This window comes from Tyto alba, unplaced genomic scaffold, assembly GCF_018691265.1.
Source record: "Tyto alba isolate M040663 unplaced genomic scaffold, T.alba_DEE_v4.0 Super-Scaffold_10, whole genome shotgun sequence".
In the NCBI taxonomy this organism is placed as follows: domain Eukaryota; kingdom Metazoa; phylum Chordata; class Aves; order Strigiformes; family Tytonidae; genus Tyto; species Tyto alba.
Window position 1 is genome coordinate 19,057,913 of NW_024881262.1, and position 25,113 is coordinate 19,083,025.

Consider the following 25,113-nt stretch of genomic DNA (forward strand, 5'->3'; position numbering starts at 1 on the left):
GCAAACGCCCTAAATAGCTAGTGGAGACTGGCAGCGTGTGACCCACGCTTCCCCAGGGCCCGGCCTCAGCCCCCGGCCCCGCTGCGCCCAGGACAGCGGCTGCAGCCGTCGGGCCCCGCCAGCTCCTCCCAGGCCTGTGCGCTTCCTGAGCCCAGAACTGGCCCTGCGCAGCGGGCCAGGACAAACTGTTCTGGGAGAGGTCCCCTCCCCAGCGCTGTTCTGGCACCCTTGTGCCTGCTCTCACACGCTGGCACTATCAGTTTTCTCACAGGCCCAGGGGGAAGGGGCTGGGGCTGCCACAGCACCACGCGTGCAGAAAGCCAGGGACAGGCAGGGAGGCGGAGGTGACCCCAGCAGCACCGCGCGCGCCTCCGCGCTCCCTTGGGCAGCGGCCCCCAAAAATGTAGCAGATGTGGGACTGAAGAGGGGATGGTTAAACTGGCCACATGACGTGGGGACACTGGGTTAGCTTCTCCTACCTGCATCCTCACCCCACACACCAAGAACAACGCCACAGCGTGCCTGCAGCAGGCTATCGGACGCCCACTGCTGCCTTGGAGTTGTTCAGTGCACCACTACTACCTACTTCAAAGACTGAGAAGTTTAGATGAACCCTTTTGTAATTTTTATTAAAATAATATTAAACAATGCTCTTTTTTTTTTCTTGAGAGAATTTTATTAAATATACTACATCAGTATCTTGCACTCCATAATCTTTTGATCACTCACAGACTGACTTGCTTAAAAATGTATTTTATAGAAAAACATCTGCAAAATTAAAGCTAAAAAAAAATACATATTACACACCTCTGGACAATCTGCATGTTAGCAAACAATTCCTTTTATTATTTGACCCGAACATGTGCTTAAACAAGGAACATACTCATGAAACAGGACACACTCCTTGAATATGGCACACCTCAAACTACTCAGACTAAAGGAAAACTAGTGCAATCATGTTTAATTGCATCTAACAACAAAACATTTTAAACTACTTTTTACTCCTTCGTTTTTATAGTTTTTCCAAACCCATTCCATTTGTTCTCTTCCCACCACAACAAAGCATCCAGTGGTTATTCCTGTGGATCACTGTCTTTACATTGCATGAAGCAAACTTCATATCGGCTGATCCATATTTACACTGAAGCATGCAAAGGAGAATACTGCAAGTATTTGCAATGCAAATCTATTAAGTACATTATAACTGAACAACAGGGTGTCCCTTTAACACTGCAATTCTATAGCCTTTATCTGTGGTGGAAGTTTCCAGTGTATGAATTATAAAACAGCATACAATTCAGAAACAGAAACAAAGAATTTTGAAAACTGTTTGTATTTTCAACTACTAAATCGTTCTGAGAGCTGTGTCTAGCGCCGAAACCAAAGCCAGCTATTGAGTAGCCAGAAAGCTACAGTAATTGAATACATGATCATCTCTCTTTTAGCACGCTCTTTATTTTCTTCTTCCAGAAGTTGTAGACGGCGATTAAGTTTGATTATCTAAAAATAAATAAAGGCTTTTAATACTTCATTAAAAGTTGCCAGACTTTCTAGAAGCTTCTGAGTAGCCATGTAAAATTAGTATCTCAGACAGATGGATTTTAAACGCTTGATAATTTGACTTTCTACCTTCAATCACTAGTGATAAGATCTTGCTGTCCCTAATAAGTAGGAACAGAAATGGAGTTGGAATCTCCAGAAATATAAGTGAGGACAATCCAGCAGGGGTACAGAAAGGATCCCTCACTATATCTTTTATAGATACCTTTGCAACCACACAGAAAACCTGTTTCCCCATTTTACCACTAGAGCTTTTTCTTAATATAATTAGCTACTATGCTTTACATACCTGTCTTCTTAAGGAAGCAGCATCTACAACTGTCATGTCATCTGGTGTTCCCTCAAGTGTAGTATCCAAGTTGGAAAGACCGTATCTATCAAATAAGGGAGATATCTTAGCTGTCTTATCCACGCAGAGATTAGTAAGCATCATATTTTATCAACGTTTTAGTAGATGTATTTTTTGGTGGTGACAGTGAGAATAATTATAAAACTTTTTTTCCAGCTTTTACAGAGTTGTCTATTTCAATAGGATCCTAATTGAACAAAGCAGAAACACATATGAAGTGGGTAAGTGCTTGACTGAATCTGGGTTTATTGCTCTCTACATTTAAATAATTTTGAAGATTCTCCATGCAGACAGACTTCTTGCTGTTACTTGGTCTCTCAAAAGACTTTCCAGTTATTTAAATGACTAATGAAACCTGAAAATTGCCTGAGCTAAATTGCCAAAGTTGCAAGAGACCTGGCAACAGATTAGAAATAACCAAATGAAGACTGGGAACGAATTGGGTGTGTTATACTTGTTACCTACTTAAATATCCCAAGAGGCCACCTTCTGAGATTAACGATCTCAGTCACATTGATCTCAGTATTTCAGAGATACAAGCAGAGATCTTTGCAAATAAAGAGCCTAGTGTGGAGTCACTGCTTGCTGAACTTCACATGCATTAGGTCGTTCCCTCTCAGTTTTCTTAATGTAGCAATGCAGAGAAAGCATTACTCTAACTCCAGGGCAAGTTAATTAAATATGGCACATTTATTATCAGTTCAAAAGTGGCAGAAAGTTTACATAAAGTATGTGTTTTGATCATCCAAATGTTACCTCTTAGCCAGATTCTTTTCCAACAACTAACAGGTAAAAGTAGTTCCTGATGCTGCACCCACCACTGAGATTCTCATTTCCTATCTTAAAACCTCAGTTTCCAATATTAGTTCCCTTTGACTTGCTCTCTCACTAGGACATATGAACAACCGCTGCAAGAAGATTAGGAAATTGAACAAAATAATGTGAAGGCAAACAAAATACACCTAAAAGAATGTTTAGCATTTAATGACAGTTAATGGTCAACTTCAACTAACGTAAATACGAGTGGAACTCCAAGCTTTCAGAATGCACTTAAGTGCAGATACTACCTTTTGCACTGCGTGTTCTTTTATCACTTAAAGCAAACTTCTACAGAACGCCCTCAGCTCAGGCAAGATTCCCCCACACACCAAAAGACAATTTGTCAAAAGTTCTGAATCATATTTCATTAATATATTACTTCTAAAAGAGAACTGCTGTTTCTAGATAAGAGTTGCATTAGTCTGGACTGAGATAACAGTGAGACCCTTGAGCAACACTGTATAAAAGATAGGAAGTTAATTACATGTTGATCTGTGGTTTTTTTTGTGTTGGAGGGCATAATGGGAGAGGGAAACTTTCTTCGGGTGAGATCAGGATAAAACCAGTGTTTGGTAAGGGAATAGTCAAATGAGCAACTGTCTGTCAACAGTGTCATAGCTGTTTTAAAAACACAGTACAGGACAAACTAAAAAGTTCTGGAAACTCCTTTTGTTAGAAAAAGATTTTCTTACTAAGGCTATTACTAATTTTTCATTCTAGAGACTTCAGACATTCACATAACTATAACTTATGCTATTTACTACTTCTAGTTCTTTCACTTTGGGCAATATTAAGAAGACTGAAACTGTTGGGTGGGTGGTTTTTTTGTTGTTGTGTTTTTATTTATTTATTTTATTTATTTATTTATTTTTTATTTCCTCAGTGCTGTGAAGCTCACATTGCTCACTCGACGTTATTTTAAAATAAACTTAATTATAAAACTATTTGAACATTTCTACTGTTTAAAAAAGTCTGAAGCATTGCACACACAAAAAAATAAATCAAGTTTTCCTTACTACTACAGATCCTCTGAAAGCCAGAGATTTCTGAGGAGGGTCTTTTTGTACACATTTTAGAATTTGTAGTAGAAAAAAAAAAAAAGAACAAACATAAAAGTAGAAAAAAAAAAAAATTTAGAAAATTCCACCAGCTCCATAGCAGAGGCTCAATTTCAGTGAGATAGGCACACCTCCCTTCCAGGTCACATAAATTTAATATAAGGTCACAGTATATCACTGCTGCTCTACCAACTTCTAAACCATTCCAGGTACTAAATCAAGAGGGTTAGCGGCAAGAAATCCCCTGAGATAATCTACTGGACCATTAAAAAACCTGAATTCCTGAGTTAGAGAAGACTCACCTGCTTGAATCCAGTGTCTACTTAAGCAGAAATGTAATCTCAATTTTGATGGCAACACAGAAATGTAATTGCAAATAGGAACAACAGATGTGGGACTATTTTTTTTCCTTCATCCTGACCATGAGATTATGTGTCAATCTTATATCCAGTTCCACTGAAACGATGTCACTCTGCCAAGATAATGGCAGTGAAAAGGCATCTAGCTACAACTAACGACTAACCACAGGCATGTTACTGGGAACACCTGGAAAAAAAAAGGTGATGCAAAGCCAAATTTTCTAGCAATAAAAGTATGAAACTCACTATGAAATAGAAGATATTGCTAATGTAATTTAAGAGCCTCCCCTCACACACTACTTTGAGTCAGAATTCTGCAGCACATTGTATCTATTAGACAAGTGAGGTCTTTGCAGGTCACTTGGATGGGTAAGGAAGAAAGGCCTGAAATATCTCAAGCGAAAAGAGAGGGAGGATAGAAATAAGCACTGTGTTTTAAAATAAGGACACTAGAAATCGGGAAACAGAAGCCTTAAATTCTAGAATCTAAATTAGTGGATCATGACTAACAAAAAAATACTCTTTACCTGGTGTTGTCATGATGAGGGTTAGAGGAAGTGGTAGCAGCTGACCCACCACGTAACACTGGCCTACGGCAGGTTTTTGTAGATAGGAAGCACAAGACAGAAACAGGAAATGACAAACAGAAAGAAGAGGTAAAACACACAGAACATAGGAACACCAAAATACTTCCACTTGTATAATGTTTTAATACCATATAATATCTATTTATTTTGTTGTAAATGGTTCTTTCAAATTTCTCTTATTCAAATTTAATCAACCCTGAATATTTATGCAGCTAAGACACATAGGCAAATTGTTGATGATTCAGCTTCACTTAGGGAAGCCAAACTGTTGGAATAGATTTGGGCAGAGGTTTATCAGTCTTATAAAATAACCATGGAAAACTTCAGGATTAAAAAAAAAAATTCCCTCCCCAAACCAAACCCCACCCAACAACAGTGGGGGGGGGGGGGGGGGGGGGAAGTAATAAAAAAAAAAAAAAAAAAAAAATGTATCTACACATACTTATAAAAGACTTTTTAATCATCCTCTCCACCCTCAAGGGAAAGGAGAGATTTGTCTTTTCTTTATTCATCTATGCTGGATGTAATTCACAAATCCGCATCTAGTCTGAAAAGAGGTAGATCCCTCCAGGAAGAAGTGACTAAAAGCTTCAATTAGGTGGTATGAACATCTTTATCAGTGTTGCTCTTTCAATTTGTTTTCTTTTCAGGCAGAGAGGAAGAAAAGGTAGAGCTTTTTAAGTTGCTGCAAATATGTAACATCCATTAACTTCACAATAAGAAGTTACTGTGTCCCACCTTAGGGAACAGGCCCATACCAGCAGTACCTTTGAACAGAGCCAGTACTATTGTGTTTCCAGTGCCTCTGGTAGTGAGGCATTAGTTAAACTGTTTAAGAGCTAGAAATCTTTTCTCAATTTCTTCAATTTTCCCAATGCCAACAGGAGGTACTTGTACCGTGAGTTTAATCCATGTATACTCCAGGCTATGAAATCAAAGACAAAGAGAATCTAGGTCTGAAGATCTTTATAGCAAGTACATGTAGGAGGCAGAGGCTTGGTGCTGAAGTGGTTGGGATAACACTGTGGCCTGGCCTGAAAATGAGCTAGAACCATGCAAAAATGTCACAACCACTAGTTTAATTTAAAAGGATCAGAATCTAGGAGCCTTAACAAACTCTGCTACCCAATATAATACTTACTGGAACTAGGTCCTACTTTAATCAGCACCATAAGTGCATACCACAGTGGTTTTCCATCTAGCACATAAGATAAGCCATCATGATGTGTTTTACAAAACAGAAACCCTCATTCCCAATACATACAATAAAAGAAGTCTTACCTAAATGCATGAGGTCTTGCAGAAAGTTATCAAAAAAGGTATTCCTACTTCTTAATCAGAGAAATAATTCAGCTAGTCTAAAGTCTTGTTTGACAGATGCTAGAACTAAATACTTCGAGAAAGCATAAGAAATTCGGCAAACAGCAGCTATGGAAAAGGTTGCAGAATTTCTCTGTGAACATAAGTCACCTGTAATTAACTGGCAGATACTTCAGTGCCAGCCTGTAGGTATCCAGCAGGCATTTCCCACGCCATCTGACACAGGACAACATTTGTATTTTGTGTAGTGAGAACGACAGTTCTCAAATGCTCTCTAAACTCTTGGCCTCTGGTATTTTGTGGCAAACAAACTGCAGAACTAACCAATACTAACTACTTCACACTACCCTTCCCAAGGAAAGCCACAGGCTTGGAGGTAGCCGAGGGCTGCAGCAAAAAAACAAAACTAGAGCACTCTGGGATCTGTGCAAATCAGGAACTTAAAGACAAGTCTTTAGTCCCACCTCACAGCACAGCCAGGCTGTTAAGAAGCTGCACATACTTCTTCCTTTTCTTTGCAGTTCACATTTTATTTCTTTACAGGTGGACCCAAAAGGATCACCAGAATATTCCCCTGCCTCTTGCACACTTGTTACTTGCTTGGTTTTAGGTATCAACAAAAAATGTCATTATATACATCACAGTGGCCTCATAACTAAGATCACCTTATCCCAAAATCAGCACCAAGTTTTTTGGTAAATACAGAATGCACAAGTATAATATACTCAAGCTATGAAATACATGGCCTTCTTTGAAAACCTGAGTAAGAGTACATTAAAACTTTGAATGCTACTTCTGTCAATTCCATCCTAAACATTAATCCATGATCAGAAGAAGCTGTAACTCCAAGGCTATGTATACTAAACACTTAACTACTTCACTGCAAATACAGCGGCAGCCTGAAACATGAAGGGAATGCACAGTAATACAATTTAATAACAGTGGGAAAACAGGCAATAAGGCAGTGACCAAATGAATCTGGTCTGTCTTCCACTGCTTAGAGCAGAGCATGCAATGGAAATACTACAGTAATGATGCAATCTTAAACACATGGTCTGGGAGGAAAACAAGATGTGGACAATCTAGGTACCTGGGTCCCACTTCCATCGTTCCTGTGCATGCACACAGGGGACTGAGGACAGCATGTTCTCTTTGTTCAGCAGAGGTAGCAGCGATGTTCAACTCTTGCTGCACTTTAAAACACCTCTGGAAACCTCAGAAAGGCTGTAAGAATGGGCACTAGGACTTTACAGACATGTTCTGGATGTGAACTGGGCGAGAAGCTCAGCTTCTGAAGTACAGGAAGGGTCAGTGCATTGAAGAATCAGTGACAATGAAACTGCTTTCCTCACTTGTCTTGGTGCTATAGGCAGTTCCTTCATTAAAGCAATAGGCTACTGCTTTCCCCAGGCTCCATCACATTTGCAGACACATTTCATCTTCTTACGAATTATATTCCCCCAATCCAAAGTCATGTGTATCCCTCTTTGATGGTCTTAACTCACATCCCATTTTCTTTCCACCATGAAAAATATAATTAACTGGCTCAATAGGAAAAGTGATCTCCTAACACTTCATCATACAATTATGTGGGTGAGGTTTGGCATTTAAGGATAGTGGTTTTTTAATAAGGGCTATCCTGAAGAAAGAAAATAGTAATAAATTTCCATACCCTTTTCTCCTACATATAAAGGTATTGACCCAAGAGATGAGGAACAGTTGAGGTAAAGTACAGATTTCAACATAACTCTATCCAGCTATGAAATTGCCTTTTTTTTCCTGCATTTAAGACATCACTAATAGGTCCTTAAATGCAGGGGGGTGTGTGGTTCTTTTTGTTGCCTAGAGCATACAAGATCAGTCTTTAAAAGATACTAGGTATAAGCCCTACAGTCATTCAACAGAAATTGAAACAGAAAAAAATGTTAGAACTGGAAAACAAAACTGACCTATTGTCCTTGTCCAAGCTGAAGGAAATGCAAGAGTAAACAGACAGTGTAAACAGTGATCATTAAATTGTTGCCCATTTAAATAACCTATTATGTGAGCAGTGCCAGCTAAACTAGGCATAATTCTTTATCTGCAGCAGTACAATCAGCACCTACTGTTAGCAGTTTTAGTAGATATGAAAATATTTTCAAAAAAAAAAGCAAGCCGTGAAATGAGTTAAAAATATTTCCAGTGAATAACACATAGTCAGATCTTGTTCATTTTAAAGATCTCTTCTAGTACTAAGCATAAAATGTTAAAATACATAAGGTTTTGAGGTAGAAAGCACGTTACACAGAGCAAAAGAACAGAGTGCAGGTTTGGAGCATTGTAAAATGAACAATATTTTGCAACCATGCAAGTGGATCATCCAAATTTCACATTCCTACGCCAGCTGTAAAGTAATAGTGGGTATCTAAACACCCAACCACAAAGAATACACTTTCACCTTATTGAAAAGTTCATTATTTTGGCACCTATTTGTTCATAGGTGACTAGAAACAGGTTTCCCATTTCTTCTAGGAAGGTTAGTAAGAACACCTCAAAAATTAGCCCAAACCAGGAAGAGAAATGCAGCTTTTGAAGCATTCAGAACCATAGAAATTTTCTGATAACTGATGTAAGTTGAAAGCCTATGTATGAATATGCATATGTTTTCCAGAATCCAAGAAAACATAGGCAAGAAAATGCCTAATGGAAGCCAGGAATAAAACTTGTTAGGCTTCACTGCAGAGTCGGGAGAGGGCTACAATTTCAGTCTGTATTTTAATAAGGACTCTTAGCACAGTATCCATAAGTGCTGTTATTCACAGACAGTAGCTTTTCTCCTTATCTGGGAGTTTTAATTTTGTAAACCAAAACAAACCAGTAATTCCATCTAATTTTTAATATTGAGAAGGAAAAAAAGGTATTGCTGTCCAACTGTTGACAGGCATAAAAATTTTAACAGCTACAGCTGAAATTTCATAGGATTAAGTCAGGGTTAAGTGCTCAACTCACATAATTTCAAGGGGAACTATGCAGCTAATTAGTTGGGCTTTTGTTTTGGTTTGGTTTTTTGTCCCAGTTTAAGAACATAAAGACCAGCAAGACTGAAGTTCTCTATGATTCAGGAATGTTAATATTGGCATTTATATACTGCCAGGTCAGCAAACATGGTGAGCTACAGGAGGTGCCAGTTTGGAAAGTGACTGCAAAGACACAGACATTCACAATAAGATTGGCTTGATAGTCACATTTTATTACCAAAATAACTAAAAAGCAAATCATTTAACTTCACACTACAAAATATTAAGAATGCTGCTGGGATATTAGCAACCAGAGGCAGATGGCAAACTTCACAGAATTTCCTGGCACAGGCCACATTGAAAGGCTGCAGGAAGAAAGCAGTTCCTCCCAATGTTCTTGCTAATTGTCTCCTCTAATTTGACCCCTTGGCAAGCCCTAGACGTCTCAGCTAGCCCTACACTAGAGACTAACTGTGTGCAATTTTTACCTGAACCTCTGTGCTAGTATACTATTGAAATGAAAATTGCTTTTGGTCAATTAAGCTTGCCATTATTAGTCTTTATAAATGTGTTAAAGGTGTCATTCTTGTAACGCTTGAAGTACCAAATCAAAACAGTCCAAGACTACATCAAGTAGGCAAAACTCCACCAAAGAGAATGGAAATACTGTACAATGATTGCCATGAGGCTTGTTTTGGCTCATTACCTCTCAAAGTATCAGCTTATACATAGAACCAGAGACAGCATTAATCAGAGGAGCAACCAGCTTCTCAGTATACACTGCCTTTCTTGCTCTCAGTATCCAGCAAAGTGCTCACCATCAGTCATGCACCAACCACAGATAACTATTCCCAATATAAACTGAAACAGTGTAGAATCTTGACATATTATCAAAAGCAGTGTCTACAAGGCCTTGCATAATATTCTACCCTGTTTCTGCACATTTGTTTTAATGCTTTATGACAACATCAACCCAATCTTACTGATTTGCACCATTGCTCACCAGCAGAAAAGCAGAAGACAAGGCTAAAAAATTTGCAGGCTCAGGGTCAAGTATTAATTGCAGAAAATACTGACGATCTGGGAACAGCAAAATCCCTTGTAGTCACAGACTAACACTTCCTATTTTGATTTTTTTTTTGAAGGAAACCAAAACAATGCTATATTTCACTGAAACAGAAGCATTTTGAAATGTGAATTTTGGACAATTAAATTGCTTATGAATAGTGAAAGCAAAGGAAAGCAACAGCAAATAATTTTATCTCATTATTTTGTAAACAGAAACCAAACTCCACTAAAAAGGAGAAAAGAAACAAAAAAAGCAGCGAACTCTGGCAGAATCAGTGACAACCAATCACCTGCGGTTTTCATCCAGCACATCCAAGACCTGCTGGTAAGCCCTACGAGTGGAAGACTGGATAAACGACAAAATGCCACGAGCAGAGTAAAGATTAGTTCCATCTTCAGGTAACATATTGGGAGGACAGACACGAGCCTGTTGCAGTGATGGTGTCACACTGTTCATATAAGCATAGTAAATGAAGAGAGAAATACTATAGTCAGATTTTAAATTAAAAAAAGCTTTTCAGATAGACCCCATTCCAAAATGCTTATTGTTTGCTTTTGGTTTACCCTTCTCCCACCACTATAACGTAACACTCCCAAATTCTAGTAGCATAGGGATTATGAGCCACATTTATACATGTTCTTCAGCAACAAACACAAGTAATAATCCAAGGACACAGTTTTGATCTTTTATACAGGTTAGTTTTAGAAAGTCCTTGTGCAGCTAAATTTGTACCTGTTGAAGTCAGTATTCAAGTCCTCACTGATATCAGTCGGAAAAGTATTTTTACAAGTACTGGCATTTAAAAAAAAAATTCTACACATAATCTCTTTTCAAAAAACAAGCCTTTTTCAATAAGGAGAACCTCATACACAGCCTCTTCAACGAAAAATTGTTCTCCAAGCTGTGACTAAAGATCAAGATAGTATTTTGATTTGCATGTGAACAAAGTTTAAAGGAAACTGCAAGAAATTTTAAAAAGCACAGAATTCACAGCCCAGTGACAACAAATTCAAACATGACCATTTGGATTACACAAACCTCATCGCTATCAGACAGAAATTAGTTTTGATAAACTGCCTTTGATTTGCTTGTGTTTCTTTACATCGAACCTGACTTTATACACATTTTCCTTCACACATGACAATGTTTTTACCTTTTTTTTTTTTTAATCTGGAAACTTTAATTTAAGGTGAGATTTTTTTTTTTTTTAGGAAGTAATATGTGTTAATTGTAAATATTAACACAAATGCAAACCACGTGTGAGTCACTGTATCCTTTACATCTTGGGATAGTTTTTATTCCAAGATTAGCATCCATAATTCAACACACTTCCTTTGATCTTGCCACTTGTGCTTTGCTCCAACCATTTTTGGAGTTAGAATGCCAATCTTCCCGCTTTTGGCATCAAGAAATTAAGAAAAGCATTAGTGCCTGAGTGCTTGGGAGCTGGTTTGATATTTGGATAATATCTAGATGGGTCATAATTCTATGGACACTCTTATTTTGAATAGAGTTGATCTGCTACTGGCTGGCACCAACATCACAAAATTGAGTAAGGAAGAAAATTCAATTGAAAAAGATAGATTCAAAGCATGTTACACGGATGTCACCTCAACTGCAGAAGAGTTCAGCCATCCTGTGCTTCAAGAAACATGCAAAGACAGCAGTGGCTGGTACTTCACTGATACTGGTCATTATTTATTACCTAAACTGCAGGTATCTTTTCATGCTGCCGTAGAGTACATTTGGACAGAAGTAAAAAGGAAGAGACATCAAGCAACATCTATGTTACTTCTTTACCACTTTTATCATTCTCCAAAACTTGTAGAATCCCATCTTTCTTTTATATTTATGATGACTACTTTGCAATCAATGGTAGCGGCCACACCCACACATTTTACTCTTAAATTGCATTAGAAATGCCAATATTCACTAGACAAATATCAAGAAGCAGGGGAAAGTATGGAAATATCGCCACTAAAGTGAATTTATGAGATTTTCTACTCCTTTGTGTATTTGCTGGTTTGAGGGAAATGAGGGAAGAGCTGAAGGCTTGAACTCACCGTATGTTTTCCATTAAAAGTGATTTTTCCTGTTCACCACTTCAGAGATTTACAGAACAGGCTAAAACACAGCTTAAGAAAAGGTGACCAACAGTATTTAGACATATTGCAAACTAGAAGATATGGTGAAAATCCTGTTGTCAAGAATAGTATTACTGTAAACACCACAGTAATATTATTTGCATATAAAACTCTTCTGTAGGTACCAAAAAAAATCCAAAAAAACTATTTAACTAACACTCTACAAAATTATTTAGAAGAAAGGTACATGTGCTGATTAAATGGAAAGTGTATATAGTAAGGAAAAATCAAGGCAGACTTCAGAACTAGGTAATTCCTAACCCCATTGTCTAGTCCATGGACTACTTTATGCTTATTGTTTTATAGGTGGCTTGTAAAAAAAGGCACTTTCAAGAGATTACTTCATTCATTTTAAGATATTATTTAATTCTTAGTCAAGAGAGTATTTAGTTTCTTAAATGATTTAATTATTTAAAAGATTATTTAAATATATTTGCTCCTGGATATGAGCTAAACTGTACAGCTACGTGAAATTCCTCAAGTTTTCTCCATAGAGGCTATTGCTAATTTTAATACCCCACTAAAGTGTATGGTTTGAGACAGATCTCTCTCCTCCTTTCTGTCTGAAAGTGAGAGTAATTCTATGCAGGGTTCAAATGTCAGGAATAAGGAATAGGGGGTGGGGAAGAAAAAAAAAAAGAAGCAGCCAAATTTTTCTTCCATCTTATTTTTTCAGGATTCAAAATTATTGTCCTGTAAAGATGTGGTAGTCCTTTGGACTATGTCAGAGACGATGGAGAATAAATACCATGAAGCAAATATCTGATATACAAATCAGCCAAGGTGACATAAGAAAAAAAAATCTCTAACAAGGAAAATTCTCTAACATTTAGTATGACTACTTATCACTAGACATTGTGACTATCCCCCTTCTCTTCTTCATTTATAGTTAAATAGTCTTAGACCTAGGTAGAATTTTGTTTCAAATTTCTGAAAAGAAGTCTTATATACAGCTTGAGCCACTTATTTCAGCGCTCCCTGGTTACAAACACCAGTCAATTCATGCAGAATTTTTAGCTTAGCAGTAATCTCCCCTAAACCTTCTGAAAATACTTGTGATGTATACAGGGTTTATTTTAGATATTTCTCTGACTTACAGTTCTAGAAGTATCAAATAAGAGGTAAACAGATTTAACTAATTAAGGTTACTTTAAATTCAACCACATAATCAGACTGTATTTTCATTAAAGACGTGCACACCATCACCTTTTCCCCCCACAACTTGCATGAACAACAGAATTTCTCAAACTGTGAAATTAAACACTCTAGAGATGTATTTTCTAAGGGAAAGGCTCGAGCAGGAAAAAATTAAGTGCTGTCGCCTTTCCCATGCACTCTTGGTGGTATGTTAAATTCTGATGCAGAATAGAATCCTTTGTTTCTCCAGATATTCAAAAACAGCTAAAGAGTAAAGAATCAAACTAAAGCTATTTTGAAATTTAATTTTTCCTTACAACTCAGTTCTTAGTTGAAGCTGTGCTTTTAATTTCGGTCACATATTTTTCCCTATGTTCTTTACACCAGGAAACAATTTGGCCAAGTTTGAGAAACCCTGGAACAAAATTAGAAACCACATATTCAGTGTAGCAAAGGCTGTTTCAAATCTTATATTCTAAACTATAGATACTTAGTCATAAAATTAGTATTGCAGAGAGCTACATAATTAAACACACTCTTGATTTTCATATACCAGGTAACATTTAGGCTTACGTGGAATCCTTAGTCGAAAGAGGTGACTGGAACCGTGGCATTTTATTTCTTGGGGCAGTATCTGATCTGTGCCACCTTGAATAATAATTGTAATCTCTTAAGTAAGCATCCTTATAAATAGAGGGATTTTAATTTAGAGAGATATCATTATTGCTACAAAGATAGATAGTTATTGTACAAGCAGGTGCCTACTTGTTAGTCTCAGTTTTTTTAAAAGCATTTGAGAATTACTGTCTTTAGTGAAGCCTAACTCCTGAAAAATTCTAAGAACTGTCTCTGCATGCAACTGGATGACAAGAAGGGAAAGACAAGAGAAAAGAAAAAACTATTTGTATTATGTAGAGAGCACTGTGACAGGGAGCCCAGCCAATTCCTTCTCTTCAATCTCCCAATCTATTCCAGAAGGTTTAGTTTTGTCAGTTTGTAGGTCAAGCACTAGAATTTTGCAAAGTACATCTGAACATTTTGTTCAAGGAGGACAACAATGTCCTAGATTAAAACTTGAGTATTTCAGTCCTATTTAGAAAACAAAGTTTTTAAAAGGCAGTTCTCCATGTGCCTTTTCTATAGGCTCCTCATCATGGCATCAGAGTAGACTATCATGCCTATCAGAAAGTTTAGTTGAGGAGATAAGAGAAACAAGCATTTAAAAAAACGCAAATAACAACCCAACAGTATTTTCTGGATAAGAATAAAATATTTTAAGTAAAATGTGGACTCTTCCCTATTTGAAGATTTGAACCAGACTCACAGAAGCACTGGAATAAGAAACTGATCTTTGTCAGATTAGAGTGCTATACTATTTGTTACTGCAGAACTAAACTACTTAGACATGATATGAACTTAAAAGTCAAGCCAGTTTTGATGAAGCAGCCATGTATCATTACAATAATTAGAACAAAGACTTTTTTTCAGCCAACAATACTAGAAATAAGAATTTTAGGAGCAGCTGGTTTCTTGTGGTTTTGTACCACTGGAAAAAACATTTCTTAGATGGTAAAGAAATTTCAGTGTAGTATAAATGGGGTAACAGGTATACAATTACGTTTTCTATAGTGCAAAGAAATCATTTGTAGTAGAATTTATCTACTTAAATGGTCTAATTTATCAACATTTACTATGAACCTCTAATAGAAATAGTAGTCCATGAGCTAGGTGATACCCAGTACCATCCGAGGTAGCATAATTTACATCAAACAGGTTTGTTTGCTTTTATTGCCTATTTTGAGTCACACAATAACACTTTCACATGGGTAGCTTCTCTAAGTAGCTACCACAGTGAAAACAGAATGCCACATTATCCATTTTGTTTGTAGAATCACTACTTCTGGTTTTATTTATATGAAACTTGCAATATTTTTTGCAGTTTACAGTATATGTCCTGTGTGCCTAAACTGTGAGGAAACAAGAGCCAAGAGATACCTTTCTCACCAGCTACAAAAGGTTTGGCTTTCCTGCATTTGTGTGAGCCATACAAGTTCCACCATGAACATAAGTGTTTTCATAATCTGAATTCACAGAACATTCTCCTTAGAGTTAGCCACATAAATAGTCACATCCTCCACCGAGATTGACAAAACCTGGATGAGGGAGAAATGCCAAACTCAGCACCACTGAGAGTGCCACAGCATGTTCAAAGTGATTTCTTTTTTTGGATCATACTGAGTCAGAAGCAGCAATGATGACAGAAAAAAAGCAATTTCTAGGAGCCTCAATGATTTCAAAACAGATGATCTACACATTAGGTACAGCATAACTTCTGTCATAAGAAAACAAGTACTTGGGAGGACAAGAGACAAATTAAGTTCTACTAAAATACATTATTTGCAGGTCAGCAAGTGAAGGAAGGTAGCTTCTTCCTCCACATGGGCAGTAGAGACCGCAGATACAGCAGGCTCAATGTTATCTAGCTGTTATTTTTCATGCAAACAAAAGAGATCCTGGATCAATCTAAAGTTTATATAATGTTCTTAGAGGACACTCATAATGGAAACTGCTTGGCATCAAAGTTATATTTATTTGACAGACATTACGCTGGCACTAGTATGGGCATCAAGAGAGGAAAACTAATCTCCAGATGTGTCATAATTTCCTGGCTTTTGTAAATGATAAACTGAGTTCACTGATTACATCCTTTTTCAAACTTACAGGATTCCAAGTGCATAGTGTATTGTTAAGCCTCTGAAGGACTGATAGTAGATTAATAAACTGTGACAGCAGTTCATATTCAATTTAAAACCAGTAATTCTATATATAGCTACTGGGCAACAGCAAAGCACACAGGTGAGTTTTAAAGATTTAGGATTTTCAGATTCAAAAAATCCAAACATATGTGAGAAATCTGACAGCAACTAGACACATCCAGTCAGAGCTGATCTTGCCAGTTTCTCAGATGGCCGGCTGGGCAGACACAGCCTGTGACTTTTGGAAGGCTAAACTAACCTGGGGAGCAAGGATAAAGTGATTTCAGGAAATTGCAAAAATTCATCTGTCTTTCCTCTAAGTGCAATACATCAAAGACTGGCAAAGCAGAGCTAGTAACATCCAAGGGGTAAACTTCTTCACAAGCAGCTCCCATCACATGAAGACCATCTATTCCAGCATGCATCATGTGCAAACTATCAGATGGGCAAGTGAAGGCTAATTCTGCAGTGAAACTCTAGTATGTCCAGTTCAACAGGATGTAACTGGATGACTGAAACCACAGGCAGCTTGGGTACTTAGTAAGCTGATAAGCTTGTGTGAACCACAAGTCTGAGTAAGAAGAAGATATGCAACAATATTTCAATGAAGATCTGAAGGAAGAAGAGAACTGTAACATATCTGGAACATGCATCACAGCACATTTCACCAGTTTTAGAAGAACTTACAGGTAGACAGATATGTAGCACATATAGTATCTCCTAGTGCCTTTGCTGTAAATAGAAGAAAACAGACTTTTCTAGGACATAATTCACTTGATCTATTTTAGACTAAAAATAGGTAGACCCTAAGTAGGTCTTGTACTTATTTCCCTCTAGTTACTGAAAATTAAGTTTATGGTGATTTAGCAACAGTGTTATACAGTCTACATTGGGACAGATGAACCCCATCTTTTAGGTCTTAAATCTAAGATTCTTTCAATAAGGGAAAATCCTCTTTATCGTAGCTGTATTAGGAATCTTTTATATGTGAGTGTTAAGTGTTACATTGCAAAAACAGTTATTGTCAGGTGGAAAGATGCTGTCACTCAGAATAAACCATGATTAATCGAATACTATCATATCTAATAAAAATATACAGACCTGTGTGTCTTCAGAAAGCAACATAAGAAATGCTACCTCAGATGGTAACAACAGATGAAGATGCCAATTCTAAATACTACTTGCCGTTTTGGTTTCAAAAGATGAAGATATATACTCACAGGTTCCAATACAGTAAGTACATTGACACCAAAGAAAAATTACTTATTTGAATATTTATGAGGAAATACATACATTCCTTCTTCTATGAATGAAAACCATTATAATATCAACAGTAAGAGAACCAGTAACATTCTGATGTACAAAGAACTCAATTTCCTGAAAATTCAGGGGGAAAAAAAAAAATGTACCAGCTCAGAAACTGAAAAATCTCCCGAAATAAAAATTCTTGGTAACTGATGAGAGCCCACAAACACTTCCACCTACACACTGCAAGAAAATACTTCACAAAGGAGTCACCCCACTAAACAAAAAGCATAGAAATTAAGAAAAATGCTGTCCTTAAAATATTTAAAATTATGCATTTGCCACAATATACAAAATATTAGTTGGAAAAAACAAATAATGAGGAGATAAGGAACAAAGGCAGTATGTAACAAAGCTGTAGCTGTGTCCCTACACTCTGTTGCTCTACTCACATGGAATCATTTCGGGCCAGCTGGCCATTCTGTCGAGTGGTGTTTTCACTCATGGAACGTTCTCTCTTCAGTCTTCCCACTGAGCGGACCTGCGTAAAAGGGGAGGAATAGGGAGATAAAAGACACAGAATTACAGGAGACATTTGATAATCTGCACTGGAGATTTATAAGTTAGATCTGCCCTCAGATACAAAGGCACGTTTTCATGGGTTTCACAGTGATTAGGAGGAAAACAACCGATGACGGGGTCTGATGCTGGTACATGTAAAACGAAGGTCAAAACTTACTGCAATCCTGTTGTTATCTATCCAAAAGTATGAACAAAGAGAATTTTGAATATGAAAGAAAGCGATAACACATTTAATATTACTTCCTATCCCCAGAGATAAATATTTCTTCTGTATTTTATGAGTCTATATATGCAGCTTCATAAATATTTTTCAGTTTTAATATGTCAATTACCATCATCCACCTGGATGCCAATGTTATATATACCATTATTTGAAGTCAGTTTTCCAAGTTTTGTTAAAACTCACTAATTCTATGTGGTATTATATTATTTGGCCATGAATTCCAAAGGTTAACTATATACATTAAAAGAATCTCAGGTAACCTTCAAATTAAAAAACCATCTTGCATCTTTCTCTTCAATTAAAAGGATTTTTTTGTTGAAAATATTTTGAGTAGTTCTTATTATGACTGTATTTTTGTAAGTACCATGTAAGCTTACTGAGCATGGCAATCCCTAGCCATCTGCCAGTTAAATATGGAACTTCAAAGTCATAATTAGAACTACTACCGTGCTAATAAAAATATTTTTTTGCTTTCCCAAGTTATGTTAGCACCAAGTAGATCTGCACTACAGTTGAGAAATCACTGGTCATTTCACTTTCTTTAGTAGAATGCTTCTCAACTATCGAAAAAGCAAAATAAGTACTAGCCTCTTCATTTTGAGGTGTCTGCTGTGGAGGTTTTTCTAGGTCCAAAAAATCTAGCGGTCGATCACTAAGGGAAATAACACGGGGAGGAGTTTTCAATGCCAGTGGTTTGAATGGAGTAGACTGAAGAAGGTCAAGGTCTGGTGGTCTGGAAAATGGAATGTCTTCACTATTACCTGCAAGAACATCAGTTGTCAATAGAAAGCAAGCTGTTCTGAGGCATGAGGGCTAATGCTAAAGTTCAAAAAGACATCACATCAGTTACTTCCCCTGACTATGCCAAGTAATTAAGTATACCTTTCTTTAACAGGGCTTGTATGTTAAAACCTATGGTTAAAACTCTCATAAAGACCTCATTAACTGACACTTACTTGAGCAGTTTCTCCAAGAACAATGAACCCAAGTAATCCTGAGCAATGTCAACTGTTATTCCAAGTAAGAGCACTTTTAATCTCAGTACATAGTCCTATTAAAGGTGTATTTGTTTAGAAATATGGTGACTGGGCATGCGAACGTGTCACTCTTCCAAAGCACAAAAATATATGCCTGTCATATTTTGCAAATTGTAAGGCCATCAGCAGTTGCAGGTTTGTCACTGTAAAGCCCATGACCATAAATACCACCCAATAATAGACAGATCCTTAACATAATTAGCATTTTGATTATAATCAAACACATTTTGCATGGCTAGAATATAGTTCAACCCAAAAAACTTGTTATAGTTACTTTAGCTTATAGTTAATTAAGAAAAAAAATCACATGTAAATCAATAAACATTAAATTGCTTTGCTACAGAAATGGTTTAGTAAGATAAAAAGTCAGCAATTAAACTTTCTGTTCATGATTTGTTAACTGTCTCCACTATAAGCTACACCAAAACTATTCAGGAAACATTTTCAAAGTCTAAGAAACTTCCTAAGTCAAAGTTGATGAGCAATAACGGTTTGAAAAACAGAAAGCATTTTACAGGTTTTTCTTTTTAAAATATATTAATATTTTTTTTTGTCCATCCAGAAATTTGGAGAACCAATTTCAATTTTCACCTATTTTTCTTTTACTGAGATGCAGACATACCTGCCACTACAATCCGCTCTGGAACCTGCATAGTTACACTGGCATTTGGAAATCCTTCTTGGATGTCCTTCTCAAGGTCAGCATTTTGAGGAGCTACTTTGAGTTTTTCTGGGACCCTCATGCGCTGACTGATTCCTTCGGTGTATTCCATTTCATACTGAAGGCGATTAATTTCTGCCATCTCAGCAGCTGGAGATGGGAATGCAGCCCCACTCATTCTGACAAAAGAAAACCAGAAGCTGTAATAGCAATATAGAAAACCAGCAGAAAGTGTGTAAATGAAACTCTTTGTTCTGATTACAAGTGGTAGATGATCCTAACTGAATAGACTTATTTAGAGAAACAAATTATATAAAATTCATAGGAGGTGTAGTCACAAGGAGCTGAGAGTTGAAAGCAATGACAGAACAAAGCGATGCTATAGGCAACGCTCAAAGCTGCACTGAGGGTCCTGAAATTGAGCAGCAACAAAAAAAACCACAGAAATTCTGCATGTAATGTAGAAAATCTGCACTGGCTGGCAGAAAAAGAAACACAAAACAACAAATTAAAAAGAATTGATAGGATTGGTAGGAAATCTATGCAGGATTGGTAAGAAATCCAAAATACTGACCTGTATTTACACAGATCCAGTGTACTGGTATTTGAGAAAATGGATGAAGCTATACAAAACTGCATGTTGAAGTAGGGGAATGAAAGAAAAGGCTCAGCTTGGACACAGCCTTCTGCTTGCTATCAGTCACCCAGATCTCACTCCATCTTATAGGGACAAAGTTCCTTATCAACAGCCTCTCAAATCAGCTTGAAAACCTAGCATATTCATAACCCACTCCCAACCACAAGCAATTCTGTAAACTTCTCACTTCTGAATTTTTCTGTAAACGAGAATCTTACTTTTGCAGAACAGATACAAGATAGGCAGAGAGAGAACAAGACTTTGTTGAAACTTTTGCCAATACTTTATATACACACTTTCCTAGAAAAGAACCCTAGACAAAGACCAAGATTTGAGGTTAGGTTTAGGGTTGAGAGAAGAAGAAATCCTGAAGCTGCACTTGGAGGTGGGCTGGAAAGGGGCTGCTGATGGAAATTGTGGGTTGGAAAGGAAACTCAGACAGCTGGGAGTTGTTGTCCACCTGGGCAGTGGCTAGCAGAACTTGACAGTGGCTCAGACTGAGATGATGGTTATGGGCTCAGTTAAGAGAGAGACATCCTGGAGCTGCAGCTGGAACGAGGCTGGAAAGGGGCTCCCAAAGGAAACTGAGCTGCAAGGAATACTCAGTTGTGAGAAACTTTTCATCCAGGCAATGGCTAGGTCGGCTTGTCAACAGCTTAGACTGAGATAACAGTTATTTTTAGGGTTAGGATTGAGAGAAATACTTATTTCCATACATGTATGTATGTACACACACACACAATTTGTAAATAGTTTTCCTGACCAATCTGTCTATGCGAAACATAGCTTAGTCTAGCAAGAAATCCTTTAGTGGTATTGTTTGAAGTAGTTCTCTAAATGAAGTAATCTATCCTGGCAAAAAGGCAGGTTTTGCCACTGTAATTGCAACTACATTCTTTTACTATTTTTGGCAGCAAGGCTGTGTCTGTTGCTATGTGTGTGCTTTCATAAGCTGAACACACAGAACTTTGCGAACAAAACGCCTCCGTACAGAGCATCCACTCGGCAGGTGAGACAGACCACAAGCCATTCCTCCCACCATCACACAGAAGCCATACTTTCCATATTTATCAATAAAATCTCAAACTAATAGTAGCCTTCAGACAACAGAAAGAGCACACAGAAGGATCTGGACTGTGTAACACTATATGAAATGCACACATTTAGTATATTTAAGATGTGATCCACCTGGCAATCCATCCTGGGATCCTCAGTGTTATTTTCAGGACTTCCTACCACCACAGGTCAAATGAAAGAATCTCATTCATCTCAGAGTCTCACTACAACACAGTAGGAGAACTGGGGTTCAGGGAAAAGGCAAGAAAGTTACTTTCTGTATAAACTTATAAAGAAGATAGTTATAAAGGAAATACCTGAAGTGATACAGATTTAATCCATCTATATTAATTCTTACTGTCTGTATGTATCAAGCGAAAGCAACTGGAACAAACTATTTAATTAGAAATAAACATTTTGCAGGAGTTCAAGAGGTGGTTAAGCAGCTCTGTCAATTCAAAATTCATAAGATTTCACTTTGGGGTTTTTCTGTCCCTCTTGCAAGACATCAGCTAGATCAGCCAGTGACATGAACAAAGTACACAGTCTTCTGACACTTCCACATTCCAAATGGTGCTTTTCATTTCAATACATGGTCTACGATCAGTAAAGCATTTCCAGATCGACAGGACTAAAAGTCACAATGTCAATAAAGAGACCGAATTTTAAGAGCAACCTAAAGTAGCCAGAATATCTACTGGCAGCACCTTAAAGAATAGTTATTGCTCACAAGATTTGGCAAAAGGTGTTTCACTGCTTGTTCACTTTCTCATTTTGAAATACATGCACTGCTCTAATTTCTGCAATCAAGTATCACTACACTGCAGCAGTGTTTACACCACAGCTTCCCTAAAGTTTGGCATTGCTTTTGTACATAAGTCTGCACGACCACTGTTTTCCAGATATAAGGTAAGACACACAAAAAAGGACAGCATTAGAACAGCTACTTTATAAACTATTTATAAACTAAATAGCACTGTGTGGGTTTGGCTGTACTTGCCAAGGACCTATAGATACAATACCTCAATGTTTTCCAACTCTTCCTTACTTCTCATCTACTTTGCATCATTAAGAATTGTATTTGCTGTCAAAGTAATTTCAATTTTTAACCCTTTTTACAAGAGAAGAGCAAAACAAGAAACAGTGAGATTTCAGCAACAGAAAACTTAAAATATTTAAATGGAGCTTATTAACAGAACCCCCAACTATTTAGAGAGAACAGAAATCAAAGTTAATTTTTCTGTAACGTTCTTGTTATACAAAACATTTTACAGAAGACATTAATAATAAATCAGGGAGAAGAAGGATTTTAAAATTGATATTTACAGAACTCAGTAGCTCTACAGAGGCATAATAGAAAAGAAGTCTGAGAATGGTAAGACAATAAAAATATAATCAAAAATACAGGATAAATAAAGGACAGAGAGCAGCTGAGGCACAAATGAGTATCAGTGGCATTTAACAAAAGAGATAAAGGAAAGAGAAAATCCAGAGGAGAATAAGGGAAGAGAGAGCAAGATGAATTATAGGTGTTCAAAAAGACATAGGGGTACAACCTTCTCCCTCTCCTAAACAAGAACATCAACAGAAGAGATGGGGATGAAGCAATGCATACAAATCTGCAGGATGACTTTTTGTCATCATTCTGGCAATAATCAGGCATTGGCCATATCTGTGCTGCAACCAGGAATGTTACACACAGTGTGGATGTCTGAGTTAATACAAGACATATGAAGATGAGTACCGCTAACAGTATAGCTGTGCCAGCACTGAGATCAGAGCAGGTTTTACAACCTACACTGAACAAATTATAACTTCTGCGGCTACATTACTGTTTGTTCCTGATGCAGCTACTTTACAGGTAGTCTGTTCAAGTGCACATAAGCTAAAAAATGCTCCTCTGGCAAGTGTCTAGATATCCTTTGACAAGTAAAAGGGGAAGAGGAGGACTTAAAGCACAGTTAAGGATGGTATTATAAGACCCGAAGAACCCTATTATGGGACCCTAAAACTATCAGAACATGCATCACAGAGGCATTCAGGATCAGAGCCTATGAAATAACAATGCGCTAACAGAACAATTTGAGGGAAGGGGGAGATAGGTGTAGGCTAAATGCTGAAAGCTGCTCTGTGTAGTACAGTTACATGTGTTGAACTTTTAAAATACATTACTCCTCCTTAGCACAAGGATGACATGAACAAAAAGATCTATGTTATACATGAATAAAGCTATGGGATCACAAAACACTAAAGGCTGCATTCCCTCATGTTCGTTTTCCTCCAGCTGGAGGCTTTAATGAAAACACATTTTTTTTTTTTTTTTAATAGAGAAAAGACTGAAAACGTTAGAGGAAACAAAAAAATGTCACAATCTAACAACCATTTATCTGAAACACCCCAATGTTCACTGCGTTGTGACAGCATTAAGGGCTGACCCAGCCAGTTAACCGGGCCCGACGGCAGCAGCGGGTCCGGGCGCCTGGGAGGGCCCGGAGTCGGGGGAGCAGCGGGCGGCGGCAGACGGCGGCACCCGGCACCGGCGGGAAGGGGCGGCCACCGACGGGGCACGGAGCGGAGGGCGGTGGAACAGGGCTGAAGGGAGACACCGGCGGGGACTCAGGCTGAGGGGATGGACATCGGAGGGGGGGGGGGGGGGGGGGGGGAGGGACGGGCAGGATCGCGCCCTGCGGCCAGGCCAAGCTCCCCCGGGACAACCGGGAGCCGCCGCCGCCGCCAGGCCCCAGCAGCCTGTACTCACCCAGAGCGGCGGGAAGGCGGCCAGCGAGCCCTGCCCCGCCGCGCCGCGCCCCAGGCCCTCGCGCTGCCTCCCGCGGGCGGCGGGGGCGTTAAGCGGCGGGACGCGCCCTCGCCCCGCTCCTCCGGTAAGATGCAAAAAGCGGCCGGCTTGTCCCCATCGGCCTCCCGTCAGGGCTGCCGGGCCGGGGGCCGCGCGTCATGTGACCGAAAGAGGGCGGAAGCGACTCTCGCTGGCTGCCTCACGTACGAAGGGAGCCGGAGGGCATCCATTTTTAGTGAGGGAAGGCGGGCGCTGCGCAGGCGCCGCGCAAGGTCCCCCGGCGGCGGGGGCCGCGGGGTGGCAGCTGGCGGCACCGGTCCCGGCAGGCTCTGCTTAACTCATCCCCGAAGCTTCTCGTCGCCTTCTCCCCAGCGGCGCGGAGGGCGAGCCGCCTGCGCGTGTGCGGTGCCGCCCTGGGGCCGGGGCCCGGGCCCGCTCCCCCCTGCGCGCGCAACGTCTCTTCAGTGTCGAGCGCTCGTGCCCTCCGCGCGCGCCTTGGCGGCGGGCCAGAGCAACGCGCTGCTCTTACGCAGAAACACGAAGATGCGAGTGTGTGTTAAGTGGGTGGAAGATGTGTCTGGATGTGTGAGGAACCTGACGTACCGCCCTCCTGTGCAAGGGCAAAGGGCCAGTCACTTGAGGGCACGTTTTCTGGAGGATGAGTAGTTGCCCAGCTACTGCTCAGTAGCAATGGCACGCCTCCAAAAACCCGGCTGCTAGT

The 25,113-nt window shown here is 38.8% G+C and overlaps 1 protein-coding gene across 10 annotated transcripts; it reads right to left on the reverse strand.

The window, feature by feature from the left end:
* Positions 1–653: 653 nt before the first annotated feature.
* Positions 654–24,749, reverse strand: MFF (mitochondrial fission factor). 10 transcript variants are annotated; one of them, XM_042796201.1, is made up of 10 exons: positions 24,354–24,749; positions 19,864–20,081; positions 18,793–18,965; positions 17,852–17,940; positions 13,972–14,046; positions 10,407–10,565; positions 8,002–8,019; positions 4,673–4,735; positions 1,850–1,934; positions 654–1,500 (listed from the first exon to the last, which is right to left on the reverse strand). In XM_042796201.1, exons 2-10 carry the CDS (start codon positions 20,078–20,080, stop codon positions 1,369–1,371), a joined length of 1,011 nt encoding a protein of 336 aa, XP_042652135.1. In that variant the 5' UTR covers position 20,081; positions 24,354–24,749; the 3' UTR covers positions 654–1,368. The 10 variants fall into 10 exon arrangements, with proteins under 10 accessions (XP_042652135.1, XP_042652139.1, XP_042652144.1 ...); XM_042796205.1 differs by lacking the exon at positions 8,002–8,019 and having other exon boundaries at positions 24,354–24,748; XM_042796210.1 differs by lacking the exon at positions 13,972–14,046 and having other exon boundaries at positions 24,354–24,747.
* Between the last annotated feature and the right edge of the window lie 364 nt (positions 24,750–25,113).

What these genes read in the sequence shown, in the direction of transcription:
- MFF (XM_042796201.1), bottom strand. Translation starts at nt 20,080, where the DNA reads ATGAGTGGGGCTGCATTCCCATCTCCAGCTGCTGAGATGGCAGAAATT. An exon ending in CTGGCCCGAAATGATTCCAT is followed by an intron (nt 14,047 to 17,851) that starts GTGAGTAGAGCA and finishes TTATTATTCAAG; the next exon opens with GTGGCACAGATCAGATACTG. An exon ending in CCTCATCATGACAACACCAG is followed by an intron (nt 1,935 to 4,672) that starts GTAAAGAGTATT and finishes CTTATTTGATAG; the next exon opens with ATACGGTCTTTCCAACTTGG.